General features: G+C 43.0%; 1 protein-coding gene across 10 annotated transcripts in view; it reads left to right on the forward strand.

Moving 5' to 3' along the window:
* Positions 1 to 25,981, forward strand: part of POU2F1 (POU class 2 homeobox 1) — a 181,965-nt gene extending 155,984 nt beyond the window's left edge. For all 10 annotated transcript variants that reach the window (XM_073304768.2, XM_073304795.2, XM_073304805.2 and 7 more), the window contains 6 exons: positions 8,915 to 9,060; positions 11,789 to 11,968; positions 14,422 to 14,527; positions 15,431 to 15,776; positions 16,571 to 16,659; positions 18,604 to 25,981. In XM_073304768.2, coding sequence (XP_073160869.1) covers positions 8,915 to 9,060; positions 11,789 to 11,968; positions 14,422 to 14,527; positions 15,431 to 15,776; positions 16,571 to 16,659; positions 18,604 to 18,914 — 1,178 coding nt within the window. In that variant the 3' untranslated portion in view covers positions 18,915 to 25,981. The remainder of the gene's footprint in view (positions 1 to 8,914; positions 9,061 to 11,788; positions 11,969 to 14,421; positions 14,528 to 15,430; positions 15,777 to 16,570; positions 16,660 to 18,603) is intronic.
* The last annotated feature ends 344 nt before the right edge of the window (positions 25,982 to 26,325 follow it).

Here is a 26,325-nt window from a genome sequence, read left to right on the forward strand (position 1 = left end):
CCAGTGGGATTCTGAAAAATTGCTTTACTCTTCTGCTTGGTTTGGGCCTTAAGTCACTTGTTACAAAATCCATCAAGCTTCCCTATCTCTTCTTGGGACAGGTAATTCACGAGGATAAAAGTAATAATAGCATTGGTCCAAGGGTCGACAGGCCTTTGAAGCAATTCCCATGTAGCTTTTGGATATGTGCTACACAGTCAGTGGAATCATTGGCTGGCGTGAGGGAAAAGTGTACACCACACGCTGTGTGTGTGTGCGCATGCGCATATAACTTCTAACTGTCCTCTAGATTCCTTTCCCAGTTGGGTAGTTACAAGAGGGTTTCACGCTTCGTAGCTAGTGCAGGCCAAGCTCACTGCATACACCAGCAGCTCTCAAGATTCATCCAGTCCCTCCACAAGCTCCCTGTGTGCCACCCTCCTTTCCATGCCATGGACTCTGTACCCCCTCCATTTCTCCCTCTCTCCATGGTAGTGGGTCTGTGTGCGCCCCCTCTTCCTCCCCTCCACACCCCCCCCCCCAATAGGTTCCTATCCACAACATAACATTATTTATCCTTTTCTTTCTCTGTGGGAGATAAGTCATTCGGGATGTTGACGTTTTAAACTCAGACAACGAGCAAAGCTGAGATGGGGCCATTGTTATGCTTGAGGTTGTTAATGGCTGCCATCGACTAGTTCTTTAATCTGTAGACCATAACAGACCTGGTTGAAGCTGAGAGGTCTTCAAACCATTTGTCCCCCATTTCCTCCTAGTTTTCCAATTTTCACCAAAATCAATGGAGTTCTACTCCCTCGTGCCTAGAACATTACTTGAAATTTTGGAATTGATTGAATGCAGTGTTCAAAATCTATTGCATTACAGACAAGCAAAAATGCCATCCAGTTTAATGTAAGGCCTCACTTCATTTGGCCAACAAAGAAATGTCAGCAAAAAGTTTCTGGCTGGTTCTGTAGCATCCAACACCAAGGTTTCTCAGAGGGTATTTCAAGCCCCTAGGACAGTGGTTCCCAAACGGTGGGTTGTGACCCCCAAATGGGGTCACACCATTAGCAGATGGGGTTGCAGCAATCCTGAGTGTGCAGATGATGCCATTTCGTTCCACAGAGCGTGGCCTTGCACATACAGCGCATGCAAGGTCAGGGTGCACAGAGGACACTATTTCGCTCTACAAAACAGCATCCTCTGTATAATGTGACCTCACATGCACCATACATATAAGGTCACGCTGTGTGGAGGACGCCAATTTGCTCTACTAAATGGCGTCCTCCATGCAGCGTGACCTTGCACACACCAGAGGTGTGAGGTCACGCTATGCAGAGGATGCCATTTTGTAGAGCAAAATGGTGTCCTCCATGTTGTCTGGGGTCCCAGCAGGAAATACTTCATTAAAATGGGGTCATGCCGGCAAAAAGTTTGGGAACCCCTGCATTAGAATTTTGTCCAGTTACAATTAGTCAGTTGAAAGACTCCCGTTGACTTCAGTAGTTTAATTGGAACCTAAGTAGAAGTACATAGAAGGGTGTAGCATCTCAGCCAGGGCCCTGTATCTTCCATGATTGTGGAACTTGCTACAAAATTGTACTCCAGGATTTCAGCTTTCATTTTTAAAAAAAGTAAGTTTCTGGCCCTCCTGGTTGCAAAGATAATCTTGGAAACATGAGCTGAATGTAATTGATGCCCATCTGAGTCTGCAAGGAACCTAGAACAGTAGTTCTGAGTGGTGTGAACTGCCCTTTTAATCTCACTCAAGGCTTGTGGACTCCATGATTTTGCAGCTGAATTCGTTATTTATTATTCCAGCATTTTGCTTCCTATCTGACCTGACCTGCTTTTAGCTGTCTCTTGTCCTGCACCCTTTCCAAAAAGGGGAAATTAACTGGTTTACAGTGCATGCTTCCTTCACTGTTCTATAGAATCAGATGGAGGATAAGGAGGTCAGGGAGCCAGAGCTCAAGTCCAGCTTTCAGTGAGGAAAGGACAGAGCCAGAAGTGTGTGATGGCCATCTGGGCTGTCTAGAGCAGCGGTTCTCAACCAGGGGTCCTTGGCCCCCTGGGCATCCACGAGCCCTTTCAGGAGGGCCACAGAAGCCTGTGGCTAAAACCCTCCAAGCCCCAGCACTTAACTTGAGCGGAGTTGGTTCGAGCCCTGCCAGCCGTTGCCCCCTTCCCAATAGAAGTAAAACTATGCCTATGCCCAAGGGTCCCTCCCTTCGGCCTGGAGCCCCACGCTGTCCCCGCCCTCCAGACTCTGGCATTTTTCATAGTATGTTGAGGGGAACCTCAGCAAGAAAAAGTTTTGAGAACCCCTGGTCTAGACAATATAGCATCAGACAACACCTTGTAGCTGAGATGAGCCACTGAAGCTGATTACTAGTTCCCTCCTTCCCAGACACACGTGGAGCAGGGGAAGGAGATTCTGTGCTAGGCTGCTCAGACAACTGCTGAAGCTCATAGAGCTGGGCTGTCTGGGGAATAGTGAAAAAAATCCATAATTAACAAGGATTATTGCTGAAAATAATCATTGATGAATTGTATATCAATGAATATTTTAGCTGTGCCATAGTAACATGTTTGAAGCATGAGGGATGGGAATGAAGGGTATTTCATGGAGATGCAATGAATTAACATTGCTGTGGAATGTAGGGTTTTTCTTTAAGTAATGTACCTACAGGTGTTCCGCTCTAGGTACGATAGTACCCCCTGTGCTGTCAATCGGAGATTTTTCATAGCAATGTCTATTCGGCCCACGTGTGCATTAGTCTCGTGCCCCGTCCTGTTGTTATATAGCATTGCACAGGCAAACCACCCTCAGTTCCTTCTCAATCACCTTGGCCTGAGACTGACCTCTAGTACTTGTCCCTTCAGATCTCCTCAACCTTACTGTTAGTTAGTGGTTGTGTTAATATTAATGTTACTTCGTCAAAGTCAATAATTTCCTTTATTCTAGCTTCTTTCCTTTCTTAAAAAAAAATCTCTTTTCTATACTCTATTTAGATAAGTTTTAGATGATTAGACATTTTCTGTCTGCATGGCGATGCCTGGTTCTCCGGGCTTTAAATGCTGTTCATCATGCCAGGAGGCGATCCTAGTTGGCGTCAGACATTCATGATGTATCCGGTGCCTTGGTGAGTTGCACGTCACTCAAAAGTGTAACTTTTGCCCGGCGTTGAAATCAAGAGCTAGGAAAAACAGAGAATTTAAGCTTCTCCTCCATATGCTGGAGAGCTCTCTACGTCCAGCCTCTGATCTAGGTCAAGGAACCCCCAGTGTACACCAGTCCCCAGGTAAGTCTGCTATCTTGGAGCACCACACTTCCAGGATGTCCAAGAGGAAGATACAGGACTTCTCTCACAAGCTCTCGAAGGAACGTGCCCCAGGTTCACCAGGTGGAGATTCTACCTCTAAAAAGCCAAGGTTGTTGTTACCTTGGCACCACCAGCTTTCCAGTTAGGTACTGACGAGGCTCCTGGTTCCACTGGTACCCAGAGCACAGCTAGCCAGCGTGGCAGCAGGGCTTCAACTTCAGAAACACCCTCGGTACCAGCATCAGACAAAGGCAGAAAGAAGAGCTCTTCCTATGCTCCCTCAGTACTGAAGAAGCCCACGTGGTCTCCAACTGCACCTCCTTCAGAGTGCATGAAACACTTGGCACCATCAAAGTCTACAGCGCCAGCAACACCGCCAGCCACAACTACTGTACTACACTTGTCAGCCTTGGAATTGATGCCCCTCGCAGTACCTCAGGAGTTCCATGTTCCTTGGGACCTGCTTATATCGGAGACTGCTCAGGTCTGACGTGCTCTCGATATCGAGGACATCCAGATCACCTGAGGTGTTCCTGGTACCAATTATTTCACCTCAGATTTCTCTAGGTGCTCCATCATTCCTGAGTGAACCAGAGGAAAAGGCTTCTGTTGACGACCTCACCTCAGTATGACAAGTGTCGGTCCAGGGCTCTCTTCCTCACTCCTTCAGAGGTCCCTTTCCAGAGGCTTTGACTGAAGCTGCGACTGTCCACGGCCCATGATTACCACCAGTGCCTTACTGATACGAGCACCCTTGGGTGCCTCCACCAATGTGTTATGCTTCTCCTCCTTGGCCAATTTGGGACTTTGGGCTGTTTATAGTCAACAGTTCTCTAGGACATCCAGTATTACCCACCATGGGCAAGAACAGTTGGCATTACCTGCTCCCCCTAGAAGACCTGACCCTCAGGGGGAATCTTTTGAGGAACAGGAGGCTAGAGCTGATGAAGAGGTTTCGCCTACAGGCAATATCTCTTGATCTGCGGATGAAGCAGTTATGTCTCCCCTCTCATTCCTGGTGGATGATTTTAAACACTTCCAGGATCTGATCAAGAGACTTACAGATTCTTTAGATTCCACTCGGGGAGGTTATGGAGCCTCATCATAAGCTGCTCGATATCCTCCATTCACCATCAGTGGCCTGTATAGCATTAACTGTTAATGAGGCTTTTACATCCAGCAAAGGTTGTTTGGCACATACCAGTATAGTGTCCATTCCGCCTACATGTAAAAGAACAGACAAGAAATGTTATGTCCCAGCAAAGCGCTTGGAGTTTTCATTTTCCCACCCCTGACCTAACTCCCTGGTAGATGTGGTGAATGAAAGCTTTAGGCAGCACTACACTAAATCAACACCTCACAATAAAGACCGCAAGCATCGGGGCCTATTTGGGAGAAAGTCTTACTCCTCAGCCTCACTTCAATTCAGAATTGCCAATTTTGAGGCCTTAATGGCAAAATATCATATCAACTACACATACAACAAACTACATAACCATATCAACTACACCAAACTCATGACCTTTGTCGACCACCTATCTGCAAAACACGGGGAGCAGTTTCAAGCAATTATGGCGGAAGGCCAGCTATTGGCCAGAACAATGTTGCAAGCCTCCCTCGATGCTGCTGACACCACCGCTTGTTCGATGGCCAAAGCATTGGTAATGAGAAGAGTCTCCTGGCTCCAGCTCTCTCATTTCCCTAAGGAGGTTCAGATCCCAGTCAAGGACCTTCATTTCAATGGTTCTAAATTGTTCGCAGATCGATGGATGAGTCTCTGCGAACATTGAAGGATTCCAGAGTGACTTTGCATTCTCTTGACTTTTACGCCCCTTCATATAAGACCAAACTCAGCAAGTCCCAGACATCCCAGAGATCCCCCACACACACACCAAATTCTTCCTCCCTCAGAAGGCGTATGAACCACACCAAAGAAGGCAAAGGTTCCAGAGAAGGAAACTATCTGCTTCTCAGCCTTCTGCCTTGGACTCGTCCATCTCCAAGCAGCAATTTTGACATGTTGGTCAGGGGTCTAAATTACCATCCTCATCCTCCCCCATTGCAGCTGACCCCTCCCTTCGGTGACCGCCTTCACCACTTCATGCAGTCTTGAGAGTTGATCACTACGGACTGGTGGGTCTTGGAGATTTGTCTCCACAGATTACGCAATCCACTTCACTTCCACCAACTACCCCCTCTTCCCCCCATTACTCATCCCTCTTCAGGGATCCTGCTCATGAGAGCATACTGTGCCAAGAAATAGGCACTCTCTTACGTTGGGGAGCTCTAGAACCAGTCCCCATGCAGCACAGATGTTTTGTTCAAGGTACTTCCTGGTACCAAAAACCTGGAGGCTGGAGACCCATCCTAGACCTGAGACTACTCCACACCTATGTAAAGGTGTAGAAATTCAAAATGGTGATGCCAAAGGTAGAGGATAGTTCCCTCACCAGAGGAAGGAGATTGAGTTTCAGTCCTCGACACTCAAGATGCGTATTTCCATATCGCTATCCACCCATCTCACAAATGATTCCTCCATTTTATTGTTGGCCAGAATCACTTCCAATATTGAGTGCTCCCCTTAGGTCTGTCATCTGCCCCATGGTCTTTTCGAAGGTCGTGTTGGTGGTAGCAGCCCAACTCCACAAGAAAGATATTTTACTATTCCCTTACCTGGATAATTGGTTACTAAAAGGCTGCTCCATGGAGATGACATCTTGGGTAACTTCCAAGGCCATACACCTCTTCCTCCAATTGGGTCTACAACTGAATATACATAAATCCACATTGACCCCAGTGCAGAGCCTAGAGTTCACAGGGTCACATCTCGATTCAGTGACAGCAAGAGCCTACCTTCCTCAGCACAGGTTCATGGCCCTCTCCAACATAGTGAACATGATTCAACTCAGTCCACAAACCATAGTCAGGAACTGCATTCTATTACTGGGCCACATTGTGGTCATGACCTTCGTGACAGAGCACGCCTGACTGAGAATATGCTGCCTCCATGGATGGCTCAGAACCATTTATTCGCCCACCAAACACAGTCTACATATGCTCCTTTGTGTACCTGCCTTCGTGAAACAATACCTTGATTGGTGGAAGAACCATCACAACGTTCTGTCCTGTTCACATATCCTTCCCCGACGGTCGTTATAATGACAGACACCTCTCTGCTAGGGTGGGGAGTGCATCTAGACAGTTACGTGATCCAAGGCAAGTGGACGCCGCAGGAGACAATGCTACCTATCAATCTCCTGGAACTCAAGGCAATCAGATATGCTTATCTCCGATTCCTACTACTAATAAAAGGAAAGCACATAAAAATCATGATGGACAATATATCATACATGTTTTACATCAGCTGCCCAGGAGGCGCCAGATCTCCCTCCTTTTATACTGAGGCACTCAAACTTTGGAACTGGTGCATACAAACCCAGATTACTGTCACAGCAGCCTGTCTCCCAGGTATCCAGATTGTGACTGCTGATGCACTCAGCAGACAGTTCTTCCAAGACCATGAGTGGGAAATAGATCCCACATATTCCACCAATGGGGCACCTTTTTGCCACAGAGGCAAACAAAAAATGCACCCACTTCTGCTCAAAGGCAGACTGGGTCACCAATCCTTAGGGGATGTTTTTCAACTTCAGTGACCGTCAAACCTACCATGTGCATTTCCTCCAACTCCCCTAATAGCCAAGACGATGCTCAAGATAGAGCGAGACAGGGCCAGAGTCATTCTAATAGCCCCTCCCATGGCCAGACAAACGTTGTTTTCTTACTTCCTACAGCTACCTTCCTTGCCCTCCAATTATTCTTCACAACACTCCCCACTTCCTCTCCCACGAGCACGGGAGGATTCTTCACTCCAATCTCAAGACATTTCATCTCAAAGCGTGGTTAATTTGATGGCTCACAGGGATAGAGACAACCTGTTCAGACAATGTAAAAAGAGTGCTGCTACACAGCGGGAAACAACCTGCTTGCTACACATATTGTCAGAAATGATCTCTTTTTGCCTGTTGGTGTGGCTGTAGACAGCTTTCACCAATGACTGCATCACTTTCAGATATACTAGACTACACCTAAGCCCGAACCATTTTCGGTTTATCATTGAGCTCAATAGGAGTCCACCTGGCTGCCATCATGACCCTTCACCCCTCTATAGAGGGTATTCCATCCTTATCCACCTGACCATAACAAGGTTCCTCAAAGGGCTGGGAAACCTCTCCCCACCAGTCCAATGTCCATCTCCAATATGAGACCTCAACCTGGTGCTTAAATGCCTCACAAGATCACTCTTTGAACCTCCTGGCTTCTTGCTTGCTACTCCATTTGTCTATGAAGACAGCATTCCTGATAGCCATCATGTCAGTGCAATGGGTTGGTGAACTAGGGACCCTGATGGCATATGGCCCCTTCATAGTATTTTTTAAGGATAAGGTCACCTCTCTCCAAATGCTTACCTAAGATCTCTTCTGCATTTTACATCAGTCAGACCATTCACTTCCCTGACTTCTACCCCAACAGCATATGAATCGGCAGGACGCAATACTATATACCCTTTTTTCAGAAGAGCTCTGACCTCCTATCAAGACAGAACAAAACTCTTCAGAAAGACCAACAAGATATTCGTCTTGATTGCACACACATCAAAGGGCTCTGCAATCTCCAGCCAGAGACTTTCCAAATGGATTTCAGACTGCATTAACTCTTATTACCAATCTCATAACATTGAGCCACTCTCACTCATACACACCCATTTGGCAAGGTCTACTGCCACTTCCATGGCCTTCCTCAAAAATGTACCGATCATTGAAATAAGTAAAGCTGCCACTTGGGCTTCTGTGCATACGTTCTCCGAACACTATGCAATCACGCACAACTCTGCCTCGGATATGATATTTGGCTTGACTGTACTCTCTGCTGTACTGGATTAGACTCCGAAGCCCCTTCCACCTTAGATGGTACTGCTCGGTAATCACCTATAGTGGTGCACCCTTAGGCACACTACTCGAAGAAGAAGAAGAAGAAGAAATGGGTTACTCACCCTGTGCAACAACTGTAGTTCTTTGAGATGTGTCCCCCTATAGGTTCTCCACCACCTGCCCTCCTTCCCCTCTGCTTCAGAGTTCTCTGCTATAGGGCTTCATGGTAGAGAAGGAACTGAGGGTGGTTCACCCGCACAGTGCTATATAACAACGGGATGGGGCACAAGACTGACTGTCACGCAAGCATGGGCCGAACAGACACTGCTATGAGAACTCTCTAATCAAAGGTGTGGGAGGCTCTGTCACACCTAGAGTGGAGCGCCCATAGGGAGACACATCTCGAAGAACCACAGTTACTGCACAAGGTGAGCAGCCATTTTTTGTTTGTCACAAAGGATACTGGGCCCTATTTATAGCTTGTAAATTGCAGGTATAAATGGTAATACCAGGTTAATACCTCTGCTGTGAAGGAGCCCACCCAGGTCTGGAATGAATATGGGGTACATTCTGCCATCTCTTACACTGGTAGAATGTGTGGGATCCTTTAATTGGATTGCAGTGCACTGACACAAAGTCTCTTACTGATACATGCTGTCTTCTGTTCTGTTTCAGAAAATCTCTCATCTGATTCAGCTCTCTCCAGCCCAAGTGCCCTGAATTCCCCGGGGCTGGGGATTGAGGGCTTGAACCGTAGGAGGAAGAAACGCACCAGCATAGAGACCAACATACGTGTGGCCTTAGAGAAGAGTTTTCTGGAGGTCAGTGAATCAGTTGCTCTGCTCAGCCAATTTGTAATAAAATAGAATAGTGGCTTTGTTCAAGAACATGTCCATTAAGGTGAAAAGAATTCTGCAGCTAGGAGCTGCACTAAGCAGACATTGAAAGATATGCAATGATTGTTGAGGATACAATATAAGAAATAATATATTTAAGATGCATATTAAACATAATAGACATTAAATATTTAAAGTAGTATATCTTCAGTGTGTGTCTGTCATCTAGTTGTTGGAACAGGGGACTGGGAGTCAGAACTCCACAGTTCTCATCCCTTGTGTTCTGTCACAGATTTGCTGAGATATCTTAGGCAAATCATATAATCGCTGTGCGTCTGTTTCCTCAGATATAAAACAAGGTTTGTAGAATCCTCAACTGAAAAGCACAATATAAGTTAGTTGTTGTATGTATGTGCTGATATCTTTAGCTGTGTTGGTCTGTGTGTTCATACATTTGCAGGTGTATCAATCTGTATGTTGTGGGCAGATTGTTGTTGTCAAAGGGTGGGGAAATCTGTAGTGACTTGTGAAAGTGTATTGCAAAACAGTTACAACATATCTGTCACAGGGTGTACTTGCCCTATAGCACTTCAACTGGCCAAGTGTGGTGCTGTAGTTGCTCCCTCAGTTTCCCCTAATGTCATCAACAAGTTCAGTGAAGCTTTACGTATGGAACAATACCCCTAATGAGAGGTCTGTTTATTAACCAAAGGCTCAATGAAAATACAAGCAAAACTTCACCCCAGCGTCTTAGCTGGGAGACCGTTTGAGTTTGTTCTCATCTGGGTCCACCATTCCTGTACAGCAAGGTTCTGTCGGCTCAGCTCCTTTCCCTGAAGTTAGACTTCTTGCCACTGTCTGGGAATAATCCTTCCCCAGAGCCAGAGGTCTGTGGCTATCTATCAGCTGCACCTCTTTTCTGGGGCAACATGGAGTTGGTTTTCCTGCCACTGTTTCGGAATTCCCTGTCCCTCAGACCGTGCCTTCCAGGCCCCTGGTTCTGTTGAGCTCTCACAAGAGCTACTTTCCTCACAAATTTTCTGTCTCTAGGAGCCAGCCCTTTATCATGCTCATTAATTAGCTGCCAACCAACCACCAAGGGATTTCATTACTTAAAAGTAACTAAATTGGCTCATTCTCCCTTACAGGAGCCTGTCACGAGTAGTCTGGTCCTTGACTTCCCTTAAAGGCCCAGCCCCCAGAAGAGTATAATTTCATGAGAGGCTCAGAGAGGGCCATACTTAGGCAATCTTTCAATCCACTTAGTAAAGTGTATGTACCAAGGAAGGGGGAATAGTAAATATTGTACCAAGCAGAATGATCTGTATTTACCTAATTTTAATAAATTAAAAAATGTAAGTGCTGTCCCACTGGTTCTTGACAGCTGTTTTCCCTTAGTTTCTTAGTCAAAGGATATCAAGCAGTAGATTAAGGCGTGATATTGTGCACACCAGGAAGGAGAAAAGAAAAGGAAATAAGCGTCTGTGCACTTGGGGAAGGTGGAAAGAGAACCAAACATCATTTATGTTTAGACTCTTAGTTGACTGTGTGTAACTTTGGTAATTTAAGTACTGTAGTCACAAGTGCAGGATAAATTAGAGTCCAAGTCCCACCTCTGCAGGGGGCCTCCTGAACATCATTTTGTTGTGCTCTCTGTACTGACAACTTGCAGAGCATCTGATCATCACTGGTGCTAGCCCTTTTTACCTCCGCCTTTCCCATGAAGTGATGAAAGAATCTCCCCTTCCTGCAAGGTCTCAGGCTTCATCCCTGGCTTTCTGCCCTCCAGAAATTATGATTATTCCCTTCTCTCTGAAAGAAACACATGAGCTTTAACTCCCTTACCCAGCTACACTGAACACAGCTTCCGCTAGTGTTTCTTGTGACCAGAAAGATGGAGGTGGGGGGCCAGATTGTGGACACACATGACCTGTCGAGAATTGTCCTGATGGAAGGGAACTTTCAAGTGGCACAGAGCCAGCACAGCCAGTTCTAACACCAGCCACACCCCAGTTTAGGGGACATGTTGGGCATAGCAGAGCTTTGCTTTGCTGGACTTCCTCTGGCCCAGGGTCCCTTAGAGACCCTAGGCAAGTGGTGTAGGTTAGTGCAGGCCCAAGGCATCTCACACTAACGATGGGGCTGGCACAGACCAGCCCCTATGTCAGGGAGCAGTAAGTGGCACCCTGTCTGCTTGAACACAAAAGAGAATCTAGCTCAGGAAGTGCTATAGGAAAAATCCATGTTCAGTAGCAGTCATGTTGGGAAAGTGTAGTTAAGGAGGCATTTCAGGGAGAGGGCTTACCTCGGACAAAGCAGAAGAGGTTTTGGGGGCAACTTAGAAGAAGGAGCATTTGGGGAGCTGGGACAGAACTGTAAAATGACAAACTTGGGAGTTGGCAGGTAGGAAGAAAAAAGGGTCTGTTTAGTTGGGGAGGGGCTGGATGAGAAGAAGGGAGTTCTGAGTGTTCGGGATTCTGAACAGGAAGAAGTGTCCATCTGAGGTTAGGGGATTGGGAGGATGGTCCATCAGGTCCCACTTTTGCTTAATCCATTCCTGACAACATCTGCTTTGATAAAACAGGAAGGTCTATTCCAGCTATATGTTGTTCCTTCCTCCAGCTCTTTAGTTTAGAATCCTGCTATGCTGGACCCATAATGCAGCACTCATCAAAGTAATTTCCATGATTTTCAGATATTTCTCATTTTTCAGAACCAAAAGCCTACCTCGGAGGAGATCACCCTGATAGCTGACCAGCTGAACATGGAGAAGGAGGTGATCCGCGTTTGGTTCTGTAACCGGCGCCAGAAGGAGAAAAGGATCAACCCACCCAGTAGTGGTGGAACCAGCAGCTCTCCCATCAAAGCAATTTTCCCTTGCCCAACCTCACTGGTAAGAATCAAGAAATGAAGATGGCTCAGCACATTGGAAAAGATCAGTCACTCCTCTCCTCCTGGCAATAATGGGAATTACACACATTTTTCACCTGCTCTGTGCAGCAAACTTATGCTCACAAATGTAACTGACATACTTAATTGGCATTTTCAATACTATATTTACTGGTTCCCACTGTGTACTATAAACAAAAGGTAAATCTTACAAATCAGCCAGTGTGAATGCATTATTTAAATACGCAAACTGAACTTCTAACTTGATCTGGCAGTAATTTACAGCTGACTAAATACCACTCACAAAGATGCAGTTTATATTACTGCTTTGGACATATGCTAAGAAATCATAATTCACATAGTTCCAGATCGGTGTACTTATCCAAAACCCTTTCTTTAAAAGGAAAAAAATGTTACCCAGTTCCATCCTTTCCATCTTGTTCCAGTCACGTTAATGCATTGGATCAGCAGTAGATCCTATCAGTTTTTAGGCGGTAGTTGGCAGACTGTCACCCAAACCCGATTCTACTATTTTTGTCCCTTTGTGGCAGGGTTAATGTATATCAAAGTGAAAAAACACTTCAGCTAATCTTTGTAACTCATTTTCTAAACCTTATATTTGGCTAAGGTAAACACAAACGTACTGAAAACATCCGTAAACAAAGTGCGCTCCTTGAACTCCATGCCACCATTATTCAGGGATGGCTGTTGTTATCTAGACAAGGTAACTGAGCTTCTGATTATATGAAGTCTGTGGATTTCATGTAGCCTATAGCTAGTCTATTCTATATAGGATTTTATACTGCCCTCATCATTGTTGTATCTGAGCACCATACAGTAGTGTATTAAATGTCATGACTAACATCTGTCATGTGTGGTTTGTTCTTTCTGTCATCCTCTTCTCAGGGATGAAATTGTGTGTGTGCAGTGTAGTGTTTGTTTTAGAAGGGGTTTTCTTCTGTTTTTTATACATGTTGCTGTGTATTTGTTAGAGAAGGCAAGGTTGAAGAATTGCATGTTGCACTTGGAGCAGAAGGTGGTGAGGTTTGTGTTTTTTTGTGTTTTTTTTTTTTTGTGAGGTTTTAGTTCCTGTGGGAGTTCTCAGACAAGCCCTTGAGAAGATTCTGTCACTTGCAACCACAAGTTTTACATTGTGGTGTAAAGTTACTTTACGCTTAAGGAGCAGAAGTGCCAACCCTGGTTTTTCATCTGGGAGTTTTAGGCACTATTGCAGCTATGTTGGGCCCAGGCGATTGAGAGCCTTGAAGATAAGGACCAAGACCTTGAACTTGACTCTGTGTTCTGTAGGAATCCAGCGTAGAGCATGGTGGACAGGTTTAATGTGCTCGCAGTAGCCTGTGTTGATGAGGAGATGTGCTGCAGCTCTAGCTCTTTCTCTTTTTATTTTTGTTCATAGAGTGTTAGAGCAAAATGCTAACAGGTTCATCCTTCTCCAGCCTAGTTTTAAACACGTCAAACGACAGTCGTCACTTCCTTTAAGAGTATATTCAGCAATCTTATAGATTTCCCTATTAGAAAGATTTCCTAATCATTTATGTACATTTTCTTTGGTTTAGTGCTATCCCTTAGTCTTATTTTGGGTTGTCCAAGAGGGTATAACTGATGATCACTTTCTTTCATTGATGTGTATATGCTTCATATATTTATAGACAATTAGCATGTCTTGGATGTACATACATACACTTCTAGTCCTTGATATGGATATTTAATTTTTAATCTTTCCTAATAAATCAATCCCTTCAGCCCATTAATCACGTTGGTTGATTTTCTCTGAATTCCCTTCAGTTTATTTATAGCTTTCTTCCATTAAGTTGTCCAGAAGTAAAGGCAGTTGATTTCATTTGAATGCTCTGAAAGAGGTCCTTCAAACCAAGAAAACACACAGAAGTGAAGTTCAGATAATTTGGTTGATAAAGGTGAAACAAGACACTACTTTTAACAATGGTAAAACACCTATCTGACAAATAAGACTAGGATGCGTTGGTGCTTGGAGTGCCTTCAACTAGAGGAAGTGAATTGGAGCTTGAGAAGTATCAGAAAAAGCATGTACAAAAATTTTTTTATTGGGTCCCCTAAGTTTCCTCTCTCTGAGAAAGTCTCCTTGAACACTTGCCTCTTGTTAAATGAGGATAATTGGAAATCCTGAGATGCTGGATGTTGATGGTTAGTTCCTGATGAGCCACCACTAAGCTATTGGGACAGTATGTGTGTGGTGGATTTGCTGCTGCTCGTTGTCAGGTCCATGAGTGGAGCAAATGTCACTAATGTGGTCCCAGACTCTGCCTGTTCAAGTACTAAAGCAATCGAATGAATTTAAAAAAATGTGTAGGATTTCCCATCCTTATCTTTGGTTGAGGATGAGAAGATAAGAACGCAAGTCAGGTAACTCTTTTCCTTCTTACGAGTTGTACAGTTATGTTCTCTTCTAACCTGTAGGTGGCAACCACGCCAAGCCTTGTGACAAGCAGTGCAGCTACTACCCTGACTGTCAACCCTGTGCTCCCTCTGACTAGTGCTGCTGTAACTAGTCTGTCAGTCACAGGTAAGATACAACCTAAGCTGTATCAGCACAGAAGGTGTTTCAGAAAACCATTGCAGTCAGGGATAACGAATTCAAATGATAGAATGGAAGTTCAGTGGATTATTGGTGGTGTCTACATATCGAACAGATAAAGATTTTAAGGTGAACAATATTTTGAGATTTTTGGTGCTCCTGCGTTGCAGTCTAAAATCTCTGTAGATAACTGGCTCTTGGATTTGTTGTATCCTTGTAAGACATGTTGTGTAGGAGTCTCAGATGCCCATAACCTGTCTAGCTGAAGGTGAAAAATAGAGAACCAAAGGAGTGCTTTGTGGGGAGCAAAGAATTCTCTGGGAGCTCACAAATATAGCTTAGGTATACAGGTGCGAAGAAACAATATGGAGGATTTCCCTTCTCTCTGCCCAGATACTCAATTTGACTTCAGTCTGATTTCCTTCCTCTCATCTCACTCCCACTTGCCTGTTTAAAATTTTTTAATTACAAAGCAATTCAGTGTTGATGGAAGACTCTGGACTGACTGTCCTAGAAAGTGAAGTCCTCTGTTTTGCCACAGAAAGCTTCCCTTACACTGCCCTGCCGATGTGCCTCAGTCCTATGTTGGAGTAATTCATTTTTCATGGCTGTTCAGTCTCGCCTTTCTGCTGAGACCGTCACCCCTGGTGACCTAGAAGCAAAAGGCACTCCCGTTACCAACCTGAGCCACCCAGCTTCCTCCTGAAGAGTCAGTTTGATTTGAAATCCACACTCACCAGTCCCCCATTCTTGAATTCACTGTGCCCTTCAGTCCAACAGAGACATGTCTGTCTCACTTCCTCTTTCCTGTGCTGTCGAGTCCAGGTGGTAGGGGTTTCTATTCAAGCATGCCTGTGCTTTGGACTGTTCTAACTGGAATCCTCCTTCCAGGCACAACAGAAACCACCTCCAACAACACAGCAACCGTGATCTCTACAGCACCTCCAGCTTCCTCAGCAGTGACTTCACCCTCTCTGAGTCCTTCCCCTTCTGCCTCAGCCTCCACTTCCGAGGCATCCAGTGCCAGTGAGACCAGCACAACACAGACAACCTCTACTCCCTTGTCCACCCCTCTTGGGACCAGCCAGGTGATGGTGACGGCATCAGGGTTGCAAACAGCGGCAGCAGCCGCACTACAAGGCGCTGCACAGTTGCCTGCAAATGCAAGTCTCGCTGCCATGGCTGCTGCAGCGGGGCTAAACCCAGGCTTGATGGCACCCTCACAGTTTGCAGCTGGGTAAGGATTGTCTTTGCATTCTAGATGATAAATGAAGAAAATAGTACAGGGGCTCTGTTCATCATGATTTTTTAATACTATGTTTTTCACCTACACCTCTCAAAGGGTTTACAAATACTAATGAATTAAGCCTTGCAACACTCCTATAGCGGTGTTATCCCCATTTTATAGATGAGGAAGCTGAAAGGTTTAGTGACTTGATCAGTCATACATTAAGTCAGTGGCCGAGCTGGGTGTAGAGCCAAGGAGCTCTGACTACTATTTCCTTGCTGTAGCCATTAAACTACACTACCCCTGTTGCTAACTTTAAATTGAATTGGCATCTTAGATTCCCTTCGTTCCCCTGTGTTCAGTTCTGTTCCTTTCGACCCAGAGCAAGATGGAGAGCACCTGAATATTTATTGGAAATCATTCTGTTGCTGCTGTGTGACTAAAAAAATATTGCTGTAAATGCCTTGTAGTTCTTTCAGTTTCTCTTTATTCTCATTTCCTTCTGCTAGCTCTCTAAAGAGTTGCAGTGGCCCAAGAAGTCACTGTGAGTGTAATTCACGGCAGTAATAACTGCAGCTTGTGCTTTTTGGGTGCCTGTTCTTCAGACTTGTTGTTAAGCACAGTGTTGAAGGGCAGCTGTGAAGACCACATTGTGGTATGGGAGAAATTAAAATACTACAGGAAATGTTGTTTTTTTAAAAATCAGACCCTTGAATTCTACCTTCTTTATCTATATGATGGTCTCTGAATAGTAACACAGCCTCCCTTGATCTCTCTCCTGGTCTGTTTTCTTGATATCACAGAGGTGCCTTACTCAGTCTCAATCCAGGGACGCTAGGTGGTGCTCTCAGCCCAGCTCTGATGAGCAACAGTACACTGGCAACCATTCAAGGTTAGTAAACTTCCTTTTAATATATAACTGATTTTGTTACTTGTGTGGTTTACTCGCCAAAAAAAGAGGTGACATTCCTCATCTCCAAAATTCAGTAGTCGGGGACAGAAGCTTTACAAAGATGGCACACAGATGATTTTTTTTTTTTTTTTTTAGAATTGTGAATGGTAAGATACAAACTTGGGAGGCAGGTTAGGACAGCATACAATCTCAGGGATTTGGTGGTGGTGATAAGGAAGAATGTGGTGCTGGGGTGTGGGGGGGAGGGACTGCATTCATTTTGGACATGGAGGAACAATTTTAACAGGCTGTTTAGAGATCTTCTTTTTACAGCTCGTTTAGCAGATGCTTTAGTATAGTTGTCTTGATCAAGGCTGATAGCAGAACAGTTCCGAGAACAAGAAACCTGAACACAAAGATCCAAGATCAAGACTTTCAAAATGTGTATCTAAAGTCCTTATTTAGGAGCTATAAATCCATAAAATAAGGAGTTAATTCTTTATTTAAATGTCTAAATGAGTGGCCTGATTTTTTCTTGTGTGGCGCATCCAGCAATTTCCATTGACTTTACTGAGAACCATTTGGGTTCTCATCACCTCTGAAAATCAGGCCAGTTATTTATAAACTAAATTTAACTATTCAGTTTAAAAAAAAAAAAAATCTTGTACCAAGTGCTCAAAGAGCAAAGAAGAATGTTATTCTGAGGGCAGATCTCATGGCAAATTGAACCCTGGGTAGATTTTTGAGGTAGTATGTAACTATTAAAGTGCATCAAAATTTAAAAAGGCTTTACTCAAACAAGTCAAGTGACCTTCATATTGTAGTGGCTCCCATTCTGTGTCAATATGTTTTCGCTTCTAGATTCCTTGAATAGGCCTTTTTCTGGCCGGTAGGATGGAGCAATATGTCCCCACTAAGGTCCTGATCCAAAGCACATTGAAGTCAGTGGAAAGACTCCCTTCAGTTTCAATTGGTTTTGGATCAGTCCCTTAGAGCCATTTCAGTTTCTGCAAAATCTTATCCAGTGCTCTCAGGGAGCTTTCTCTCAGTAAGTACTGGCTCCTGTTATAGGGTGACAGAACAGTGGAGGGCAGTTTCCCTGGTGCCAGACATTTCACCCTGTGCTGATGCTTTGAGAACATTCAGATGGGAAATTCTGAGAACAATCAGATGACTTGGGATCGGGTTTATATTTTTAAGATTTGAAAATATCCAGCGAGATGCCTTTAATTTGTATTCTAGATAGGAACTTTATTTTTATATTTTTACAAAACTTAAAAACAGCTTGTGCTTAGCTTCAGCTGCTCAGCCTTTCCCAGCCAAAACGCAAACAGGTGGCAACTGCAGCTGATCTGGGTAGTGTGAAGTGATGCTCCAAAGACATCAGGTACCACATGGTTGAATTATGCCACGTGCTTGCACAGTTACTTAGCTGCATGAGGCTGACAACATACAGTTACTGTAGAACAGATCCTGGTTTTCCAGAAGCAGATAAAAGCAGTTTTTTGCAGATAGTTTGAAAATGAGTTAGGATTATACACTATATAATGCATTAAAATATTTCATAACCTCTATTCTTTTCTTTTATGTAACATATCTTGTTAAAACAAACTCTGGATTCCTTTTAGATAGACACGTGTTAGGGAGATATAGGTAAAAATGAATAGCAAAAAACTTCTTTTCGACCCTTCTCTATTCTTTAGGATAGTGAGAGGATCCTCCCTCTTACATGCTTAGTTCTGCCTGCCTCGATAATGCCAAATCCCATTTTCAACTGATTTGTGAATCTTTCTATGTTGCGTTTAAGTAAGAGGAAGAAATCTTTAGTCATGGGAAGAAGGCTATGCTCAGAAGAGGGAAAACTGAAGTTCTGTTGCACTTTGCTGCATACCTCTGTGCTGTTAATGCTAGTGTTCTCTTCCCTGCACTTTTCTCCCTTTTTAGCTCTTGCATCTGGTGGCTCTCTTCCAATAACATCACTGGATGCAACTGGGAACTTGGTGTTTGCCAATGCTGGAGGTACTCCTAACATCGTTACTGCCCCATTGTTCCTGAACCCTCAGAACCTTTCTCTGCTCACCAGCAACCCAGTTAGCTTGGTCTCTGCAGCTGCCGCTTCCGCAGGGGCCTCTGGACCAGTCGCCAGCCTTCATGCCACCTCCACCTCAGCTGAGTCCATCCAGAACTCTCTCTTCACAGTGGCCTCTGCCAGTGGGGCCACTTCCACCACCACTACTGCCTCCAAGGCACAGTGAGCCGGGCTGAGCTGTGCTACCACCAGCCTGTTTCACTCTGCAGTGGGATTGGCTGCCAGCTGGGTTTATAAACTGAAAAGTGTGATCGGCTTCCTCTCGCCATGTTGCTGGGGACAAGGGAGAGACGGAAAAATATAAAAACAAAACAGGAAGGATTTAAAGCTGGGACAGACATTTGCCTAATTTTATAATAAACACTGTCTTTTCAGGATCGCTTCATGGATCGGAGAGCTTTCTAACCAAAAATGTAAAAAAACAAAAAACAAAAAAACAAAAAAAAAAGTGAAAGGACTACTTATCATTTCCAGCAGTCACAATGACAAGTTAAGGTGGGTTATCAACTCAAACATAGGAAGGGGATTTCTTAGTTCTTTTGGTCTAAATATCTTTTTTTTTTTTTTTAATTATCATTTTATAGGTCTGTTGTACAGGCCGTTATGTCATACAAGGTGTTTATAATCGTATCAATCGTGTTGGGGGTTCCTTTCTTAACTGGTACAATTTAGGCAGGCCTGTATTACTGGTGTATCTCTATTATTATTATGGTTATTATTATTATTATTATTTTTATATATATGGTTTGGACGCATTTGTCTTTGCTCCTGGATCGTTTTCAGTGAGCTCCCACACCATGAGGAGAGGGGAGAGAAAGAGGGAAACATGAGGAGGCTTCCTGTCCTAATCTCCTGGGAGTATTCCTCACAGTTTCCTCATCCTTGAACTTGTTTTACAGTGACTTATACAGAGGTATTGAGAGAGAGAGAGATTATTTTCACCACTTTTGCAGGAAGCTCGATGTAGAGGCAGCAAGTTGTGTGCAAATCTCCAGGCTAGTCTGTGCTTTTATGGTGAGGGAGGTAGAAATAACTTCTATACTACAGCTCTCCTTCATCCAACTACTTAGGCTAAAGGGCCAATTTTGCTCTGAGTTGCATGAGCAGGATTTGGCACTTAGAGCCCAGACTATTTCAGACATCTGTTTTGGTGGTTTTGCTGTATTGTTAGGATTTTGCCCCTTTTAAAAAAAAAAAAAATCCTAGAAATGCAAAGTTACCTGAGGATGCCAATATCACTAATATCTAAAGGCATCCACAGTCCAAGCTTCCTAGCAACTGACTTGGCACAGGATTTTGAAAGGTGAAACTGGCTTCTCTAATCAAAGGAATATTCCCTTGCATGTTTTTTGCTGTGTACAGGAAGCTGCATTGGAACAGTTTTCCACTGGCAAGTGCTTCTATCTACAGGGATAGATGTCAGGTCTGTTGGAACAGAAGTTGCTGCCAATTTCATGCCAACACAATCGTAAGAAAGCACTCTCGGCTTCCTTGCGCCCTTGTTCTGTTTTAAATAGCTTGTAGGTTTTTTTTCTCTACCACCCTGCTTGGTGCTTTGGAAATAAGAGACAGTGACCAATCAGCTGGAATTGTCCAGCCTGATGTGGGAAATAACACCAGACTATCTAGTCAACACTGGGACTTTGCACACATCTTGGTGTTCTCACATGGTCTCTGAGAAGTGATGTTGCTACCTTGATCAAAATGGCAATAAGCATCTCTGACTAGAGGCTCAGTGTTGGCTTGCTGACGTAGCTGTGTCTCTAGGGTTGTTTCCAATCCACATAACAAGGAGCATCTCAGAACAGAGAGCTTATGAGAATGGATGAGAAAGAATAGTAGGTTTCCAGAGGTTAGTGATGTATATTTTTTAATATACCAATCGAGTTTCTGAACCAAAAAGATTTCTAAAGAGAAGACTGGATCTCTGCAATGCAGTTCACTTTGAACTTTCCATTCCTGTTGGATTTAAAAGTTTCTGCCATGTGTTTAAAACACATTTACACTCAGGGAGGGTGTCACAAGCACCCCCTCTGTGTTTGGTTTTGGTTGGGGGGTGGTGTCACCAGGGAGTTTCAAGATAGCAAGTTTATATAGTTAGGTTGGCTTTTGCTGATCATCAAGGGGGATCTTGGAGTCTCTTACCACCTGAGATCAATAAGACAGCAACTTAAACCCAACATACACTTTGGTCTGTGACCCAAGTGTGTGGGATTTACATTTATATTCAAATGGCAGAAACTCTTATCTCTTCTTCCCCTCACTCATGTTTTTCTCTGTTCACGTCTTACTCTCTCTCTCCACCTTCCTGTTTCACAGATTATTTAAAATAATTATCCATAAAATTTCAAAACTAGTGAACTGCAAGCAGGGAAACTAACAAATGTCCGTCCACCATTTGTAATGTGTTCTTGATTTTTTTTTTGTTTGTTTTTTAAAACTAAGCTTGAACCAAAGTCAATTTCTAGCAAGCTGCTGTACTAATGGACTAGTTTGTATAAGTGCAGTTCAGACGCAGAGAGGCGATAGATGCTACTGACAATTTCTTTTTCATTTGTCTTGTTTTTTATTTTATATAAAAGTTGCTGCTTGTTTTAATCTTTTTTGGGGGGGATTGATAATTTGTATATCCTTGGGGCAGACTCTTAACTTGGTTTTTTTAACTAGGGTTTTTTTTGTTTGTTTGTTTTGGTGTGTACATAGAATGGCAATGTCAGGTGATTACTAATCCAAGTGGTCCCCTACTCCTCCACCCTACCGGTTAAATAAATTTAAATATTCTGGTGTGATTGAAGTCTCTGTGACTTCAGTCTGTGCAGAAGATTTTAGGGCTATGAATAATATAGAATATAAATTGCCCATAGTGTAACAGCTTTGGAGAAGTAAAAGGTATAGATGGGTATGATTCAGGGAGGGAGAAGTGGAAGAGGAGATGCTGATTACCCACTATGTTGGTCTAGAGGCCATAGCATTGACTATAGTTTCTACCAAAGGAAATATCAGTCCCATGGGACTTGTAGTCAGCCAAGTAAGAGGGCAGGAAACGCTGCAGCTACAATGCTTGCACTTGGGTCTGAAAATTCCCAGTCACCTCCAGGCACTCTTAAAAGTAAAATTTACCAAGAGCCTGTTTGTTAAAGGGCATTCGGATGATATCCTCTCCACTGTATCCTCTGTTTTCTGATGGATCTGGGGCTGGGAGGTGAGTCCTATGCGTTTATCTAGGAAATACAAAGAATGTGGGCCTTAAATCAGCATAAAAACCTCTCTCCGCAGTTCAAAGGGACTGTGCCATCAGTTGTCTAGATGATTTTTAACTTCCCATTCTTGTTGGTTTGTGGCTGAGAGGGGGGTGTGATGCATACATATCTGGAACACTAATGCAGCTTGGATGGTTATTTATTATAAAAAAATTGATTTTTCCTGATTCCTTTTGCATTGGTCACATGGCTTTGGTGTGAGCACCTTAAACTTTCCCTCCCTCATCCTTTGCTAACCAATCACCCTGTAAGGGGCCCAGACTCCAGGGAGCTTCTTAGTGGTCTCTTCTGAAAGAAATTGGAAACTTTAAGTAGTCACATGTCCAGGGAGGTTTGGCTGAAATGCACTTCTTTTTGCCCTGGGGAACTGGCAGTAGATTGTCCTATCCTACCACACCTTCCACTCCCCCCTTGGCTCAAGCCCAGTGTGTTTTTATTTCCTATCAAAGAACATGTCAATGTCTGATTGTAGACCTATTGTTCAGTAGGTCTGCCTGGACCCTGCTCATCATTGGTAGTATTGTTTCCTATTGTGGACGTTGGTCACCTCTACTATTTTAGTTAAAGGACAGAGGAGAAGAACCCAGAGATGAGGTTGCAGTGGCATTATATTTGCGTAGTAAGACTATACATGCACACTCTTTCATAACTTGAGATGGATGAATGATCGGGTATTGGAATGTGGTGGAAATTGCTGTTTTAAACCTTAATCATGACTGCAACAGAAACTGAAGTGTCTACAAGGATATTCAATAGTGATTGGTGAATTAGAGACTGAGGATTTAAGGATTGGAGTGGAAAAGTATTGTCCCACAGATTCAAAAATTAGCCAACAGCGGCTGAGGGCATTATTTTGCAGTTGAGGTTACTTTTCCACCACAAAGGATGATAGTTTACTCTTTATAATCCAAAAATACAAGTCAATATAGATGTCTTAGCACAAATGGTTTTCTGTTGCCCATAAATGTCATCATCTGTCTTAAATCCATCACTGAGTGAATAGACTGTTCCTTTGTTGTTTTATGGGATTATCTCTGAGAATTTTGAATTCAATAGACTTTCGCGTGCGCACACACAGAAATAAATAAATAAAATCAGGTTTCATTGGCCAGGACCAGAAGAAATTCCTTAAAGCCCTTGTACATGGAAGGGAAAATTGAAAGTTATCTAGTCATCTTTCTGTACCACAACTCCATAAAATTCCATATATGTAGATGTCTGGGCTTGTTTTCTCATTTCCAAGCATATCTTATAGCAGGTAAAAGCTAGTGGGACAGACCGATTCACTTTATAATCTCCAAGGACAATTAGGATATGTATAGTAGGCCCAGGAAGGGACATATGTATGAAGAAACACAAGAAATAAACACCTCCCCAAAAAAGATATGAAGAAGGGGAGATACACAAATGTTTCTTCAGGAAAAAGTCTTAAAAGGGTGATGGTCATGTGAATTTTGGTAGAGAACTCATTCAGGTTTGGTTCAGACAAATCTGAACCACTCAGTTGACCTCTGCCCCAGTAGTTAAGGGATGAAAGATTCATGTACTGTTCACACACCTGCACATACTCACCTTTAGATGGAGTCTCCTGACAAATGTGAATTTTGTGAGGAATCCTAAGCCAGTTAAAAAAGAATATTAGTTTATTTACTGACTTGTTACGTAGTGTATATGCAGGGAATGCTATATATAACATGCATGTGTGTGTATGTATACACACGCACTGTTCCAGTTAGTACTGAGATATACTCCCTACATAAGAAAAATCCTGGTTTATAATAGTTTTTGTATTGTGCTCAGAGCCTAAGTACAATATACTTTACATTTTAAAAAATTGTTTTAATTGGGAGACTCATGACAACACATCATTGCCCCAGACCTACTCAAATATATCCTCTGCCTTCAATAAGTAAAGTAACACAAATTAATTAAAAGCCATATCAGACCCAAAAAACCACTTTGCCATGAAGTCCATAACACTTGGGCTCTGATGGACTATCAGTGGGAACACAATGGAAAGTAGAGGGTCCTCATATGAAAATGCTCTGCTGGTAATACTGGACAGCTGTGTTCAAGTCACTAATAAGACCATCCATCAGATTTTAACTGTTGTGATACAGCCCAGAAATGGAGACATTCTCTTCAGGAATTTGAATCACATGCCCTTGTAGGCTTCAAAAATTCCATCTTTGAATTTCACCTGGAAGTGAATTGGCTGTTATGGCCATAATGGAGAGATTTCTAAAGAAAACATTCAGGATGTATGTAATAATACATATGTTAACTTACTTGGAAATGCATTTCGTCATTTGTTGCCCCTTTTGGGATAACAAATCTTGATATTAATCTCAACAGAAGTAGGAACAATATATGAACTCACATGTTACATGGCCTTCCCTTTGTGCTGATTCAGCTTTCCGCTGCCCCTCCACCCTCATCCCTTTCTTGATCTTCTTCCCCATACAGCATGGGAGGAGGTTATTTTAGTCTATCGATTACATGAAAACAAAATGTAACTTGGATCTATCGGTGATGTCTTTCCAATGGACTTCTTAAAAATCAAAATAATTTAGGCAACTTTTTAAGGAAAAAAAAAGAGGGAGGAGGAGTAAGAGACTCTCCTTGTGCTCAGGGGGCAGCAGAGGAGTGCCTGTTACCAAAACAACTTGAGGGAATTCTCTCTGCACGTCGGTAACAATGATTAGGTCAGTGATAGTGATTTACTGTTTTCTCTGAGGTCACACAGCATAAAGCATAGTTCATCCATACCTTTAAGTTGTGGCCTCTGAAAATAAGTAGCTACTATTATAAAGAACATCACTGAAGAGTAAGAATTTTTGTTGTTCCTCTATTGGTTTAAGTAGAAAATACCCAGCAGTCCACTGGAGCAGATTCCATTTTTCCTCCTGGTTGAGGTGTTGAAAGTGCAGAAGTGCTAAGTCCTCTATAAAGCATATTCTTGGAGTAGAGTAACATTCAATAAAACAAAAAGACCATTTTTTTCATAAAAGAACAGAACATCTTAACTCCATTGCAGTTGGAGCCATATAATGGAGGCACAAATGACTTCCAATTTACCTTAATTGTCAACACGTAATATTTTGCTAAATAAAATTGTTTTCTTCCCAATTTGAAACCATACTTTACAAAATTGTCAGAAAGGAGCTCTTTTTGTAATGGAAATAGAGGCTTTGGGACAGACTAAATACTGCATCAGATCCTAGCTATTGATGACATTTGGTTCAAAAAATAATAGCATTTCCAATTATCTTCTTGTTATCTTTGGGCAAAATCCCTAATGTGAACTCTTAACATGTCCATTTAACTGTGGTATGGCCAGTTAAACTGAACTCTGTTGTCTTGAGGAAGAATAGGATTATCTTCAGTTTGTATGTACATGTGTACACAGACACATATATTGAGAATAAATTCAGTTTGGTCTTTTACATACTCTCTCGCTTATAGATTAGACATTATTAAAGGAGGAATCGGACTGGTCGATGAATGCATCCATTATATAGTTATCCATCTGTAACCAGCCTGCTCTGGATTTGTTAGCCAGTTTTTACAAAAATATGACCCAGAAAGTTGTTAAAACAATTCACACTTCAAGAAGTGCAATTGCACTCTTTCTACTTCTTAGAAGAGTCAAAATCAACTCCTGTTGATGTCAGTAGGAGTCTCCCTTGCCTTCAGTGGGAGTTGGATCAGATCATAGAGTATCTTAGACACTTTACAATGGATCTCCTATCTTACAGAGCATTTAACATGCAAATGTCTTTGGTACAACCACTCTTCTTTTTGTGTACTGTTAAGATACAGGCATTGCATGTGGACACAGTGTGATCTGCTCTTTTTTCTAATCTAACGCAAATCTGCTGGCTGTTTGACTCATGATTTGCAAATTATTATGTTCAGTATCTTATGTATTGCCACCCATTCAGAATAGGATCAGATTCCATAAACCTAAAAGCAGTTTACGTCAAAGAGCAGTGAAAGGAAGGAAATGTGTATGCACATGCATGCACCCATATAGCTCTACACATGGACAGCACAATATAAAAACACGATTGTTCTCTTCTGACTTTCATCATCAATGAGGAGGAGAAGTGGAATAATTACCACTTGCCACGTGACTCTATCCTGCCTATAATTAAGGTGGTAATAGAGTTGAGCCTTCATGTATTCTTCCTAACAGTTTGGTATGTACACACATTCCTGCTTTCGTCCCTAGCCAGTAAATCCAGATGGCAATCTGATTGCATACTTGTACCAATCCAACTCTGTCCTCCTTTTTCTTTCTCTCATATGCCTGCC

This window comes from Lepidochelys kempii, chromosome 1 (genome assembly GCF_965140285.1).
Source record: "Lepidochelys kempii isolate rLepKem1 chromosome 1, rLepKem1.hap1, whole genome shotgun sequence".
In the NCBI taxonomy this organism is placed as follows: Eukaryota; Metazoa; Chordata; order Testudines; family Cheloniidae; genus Lepidochelys; species Lepidochelys kempii.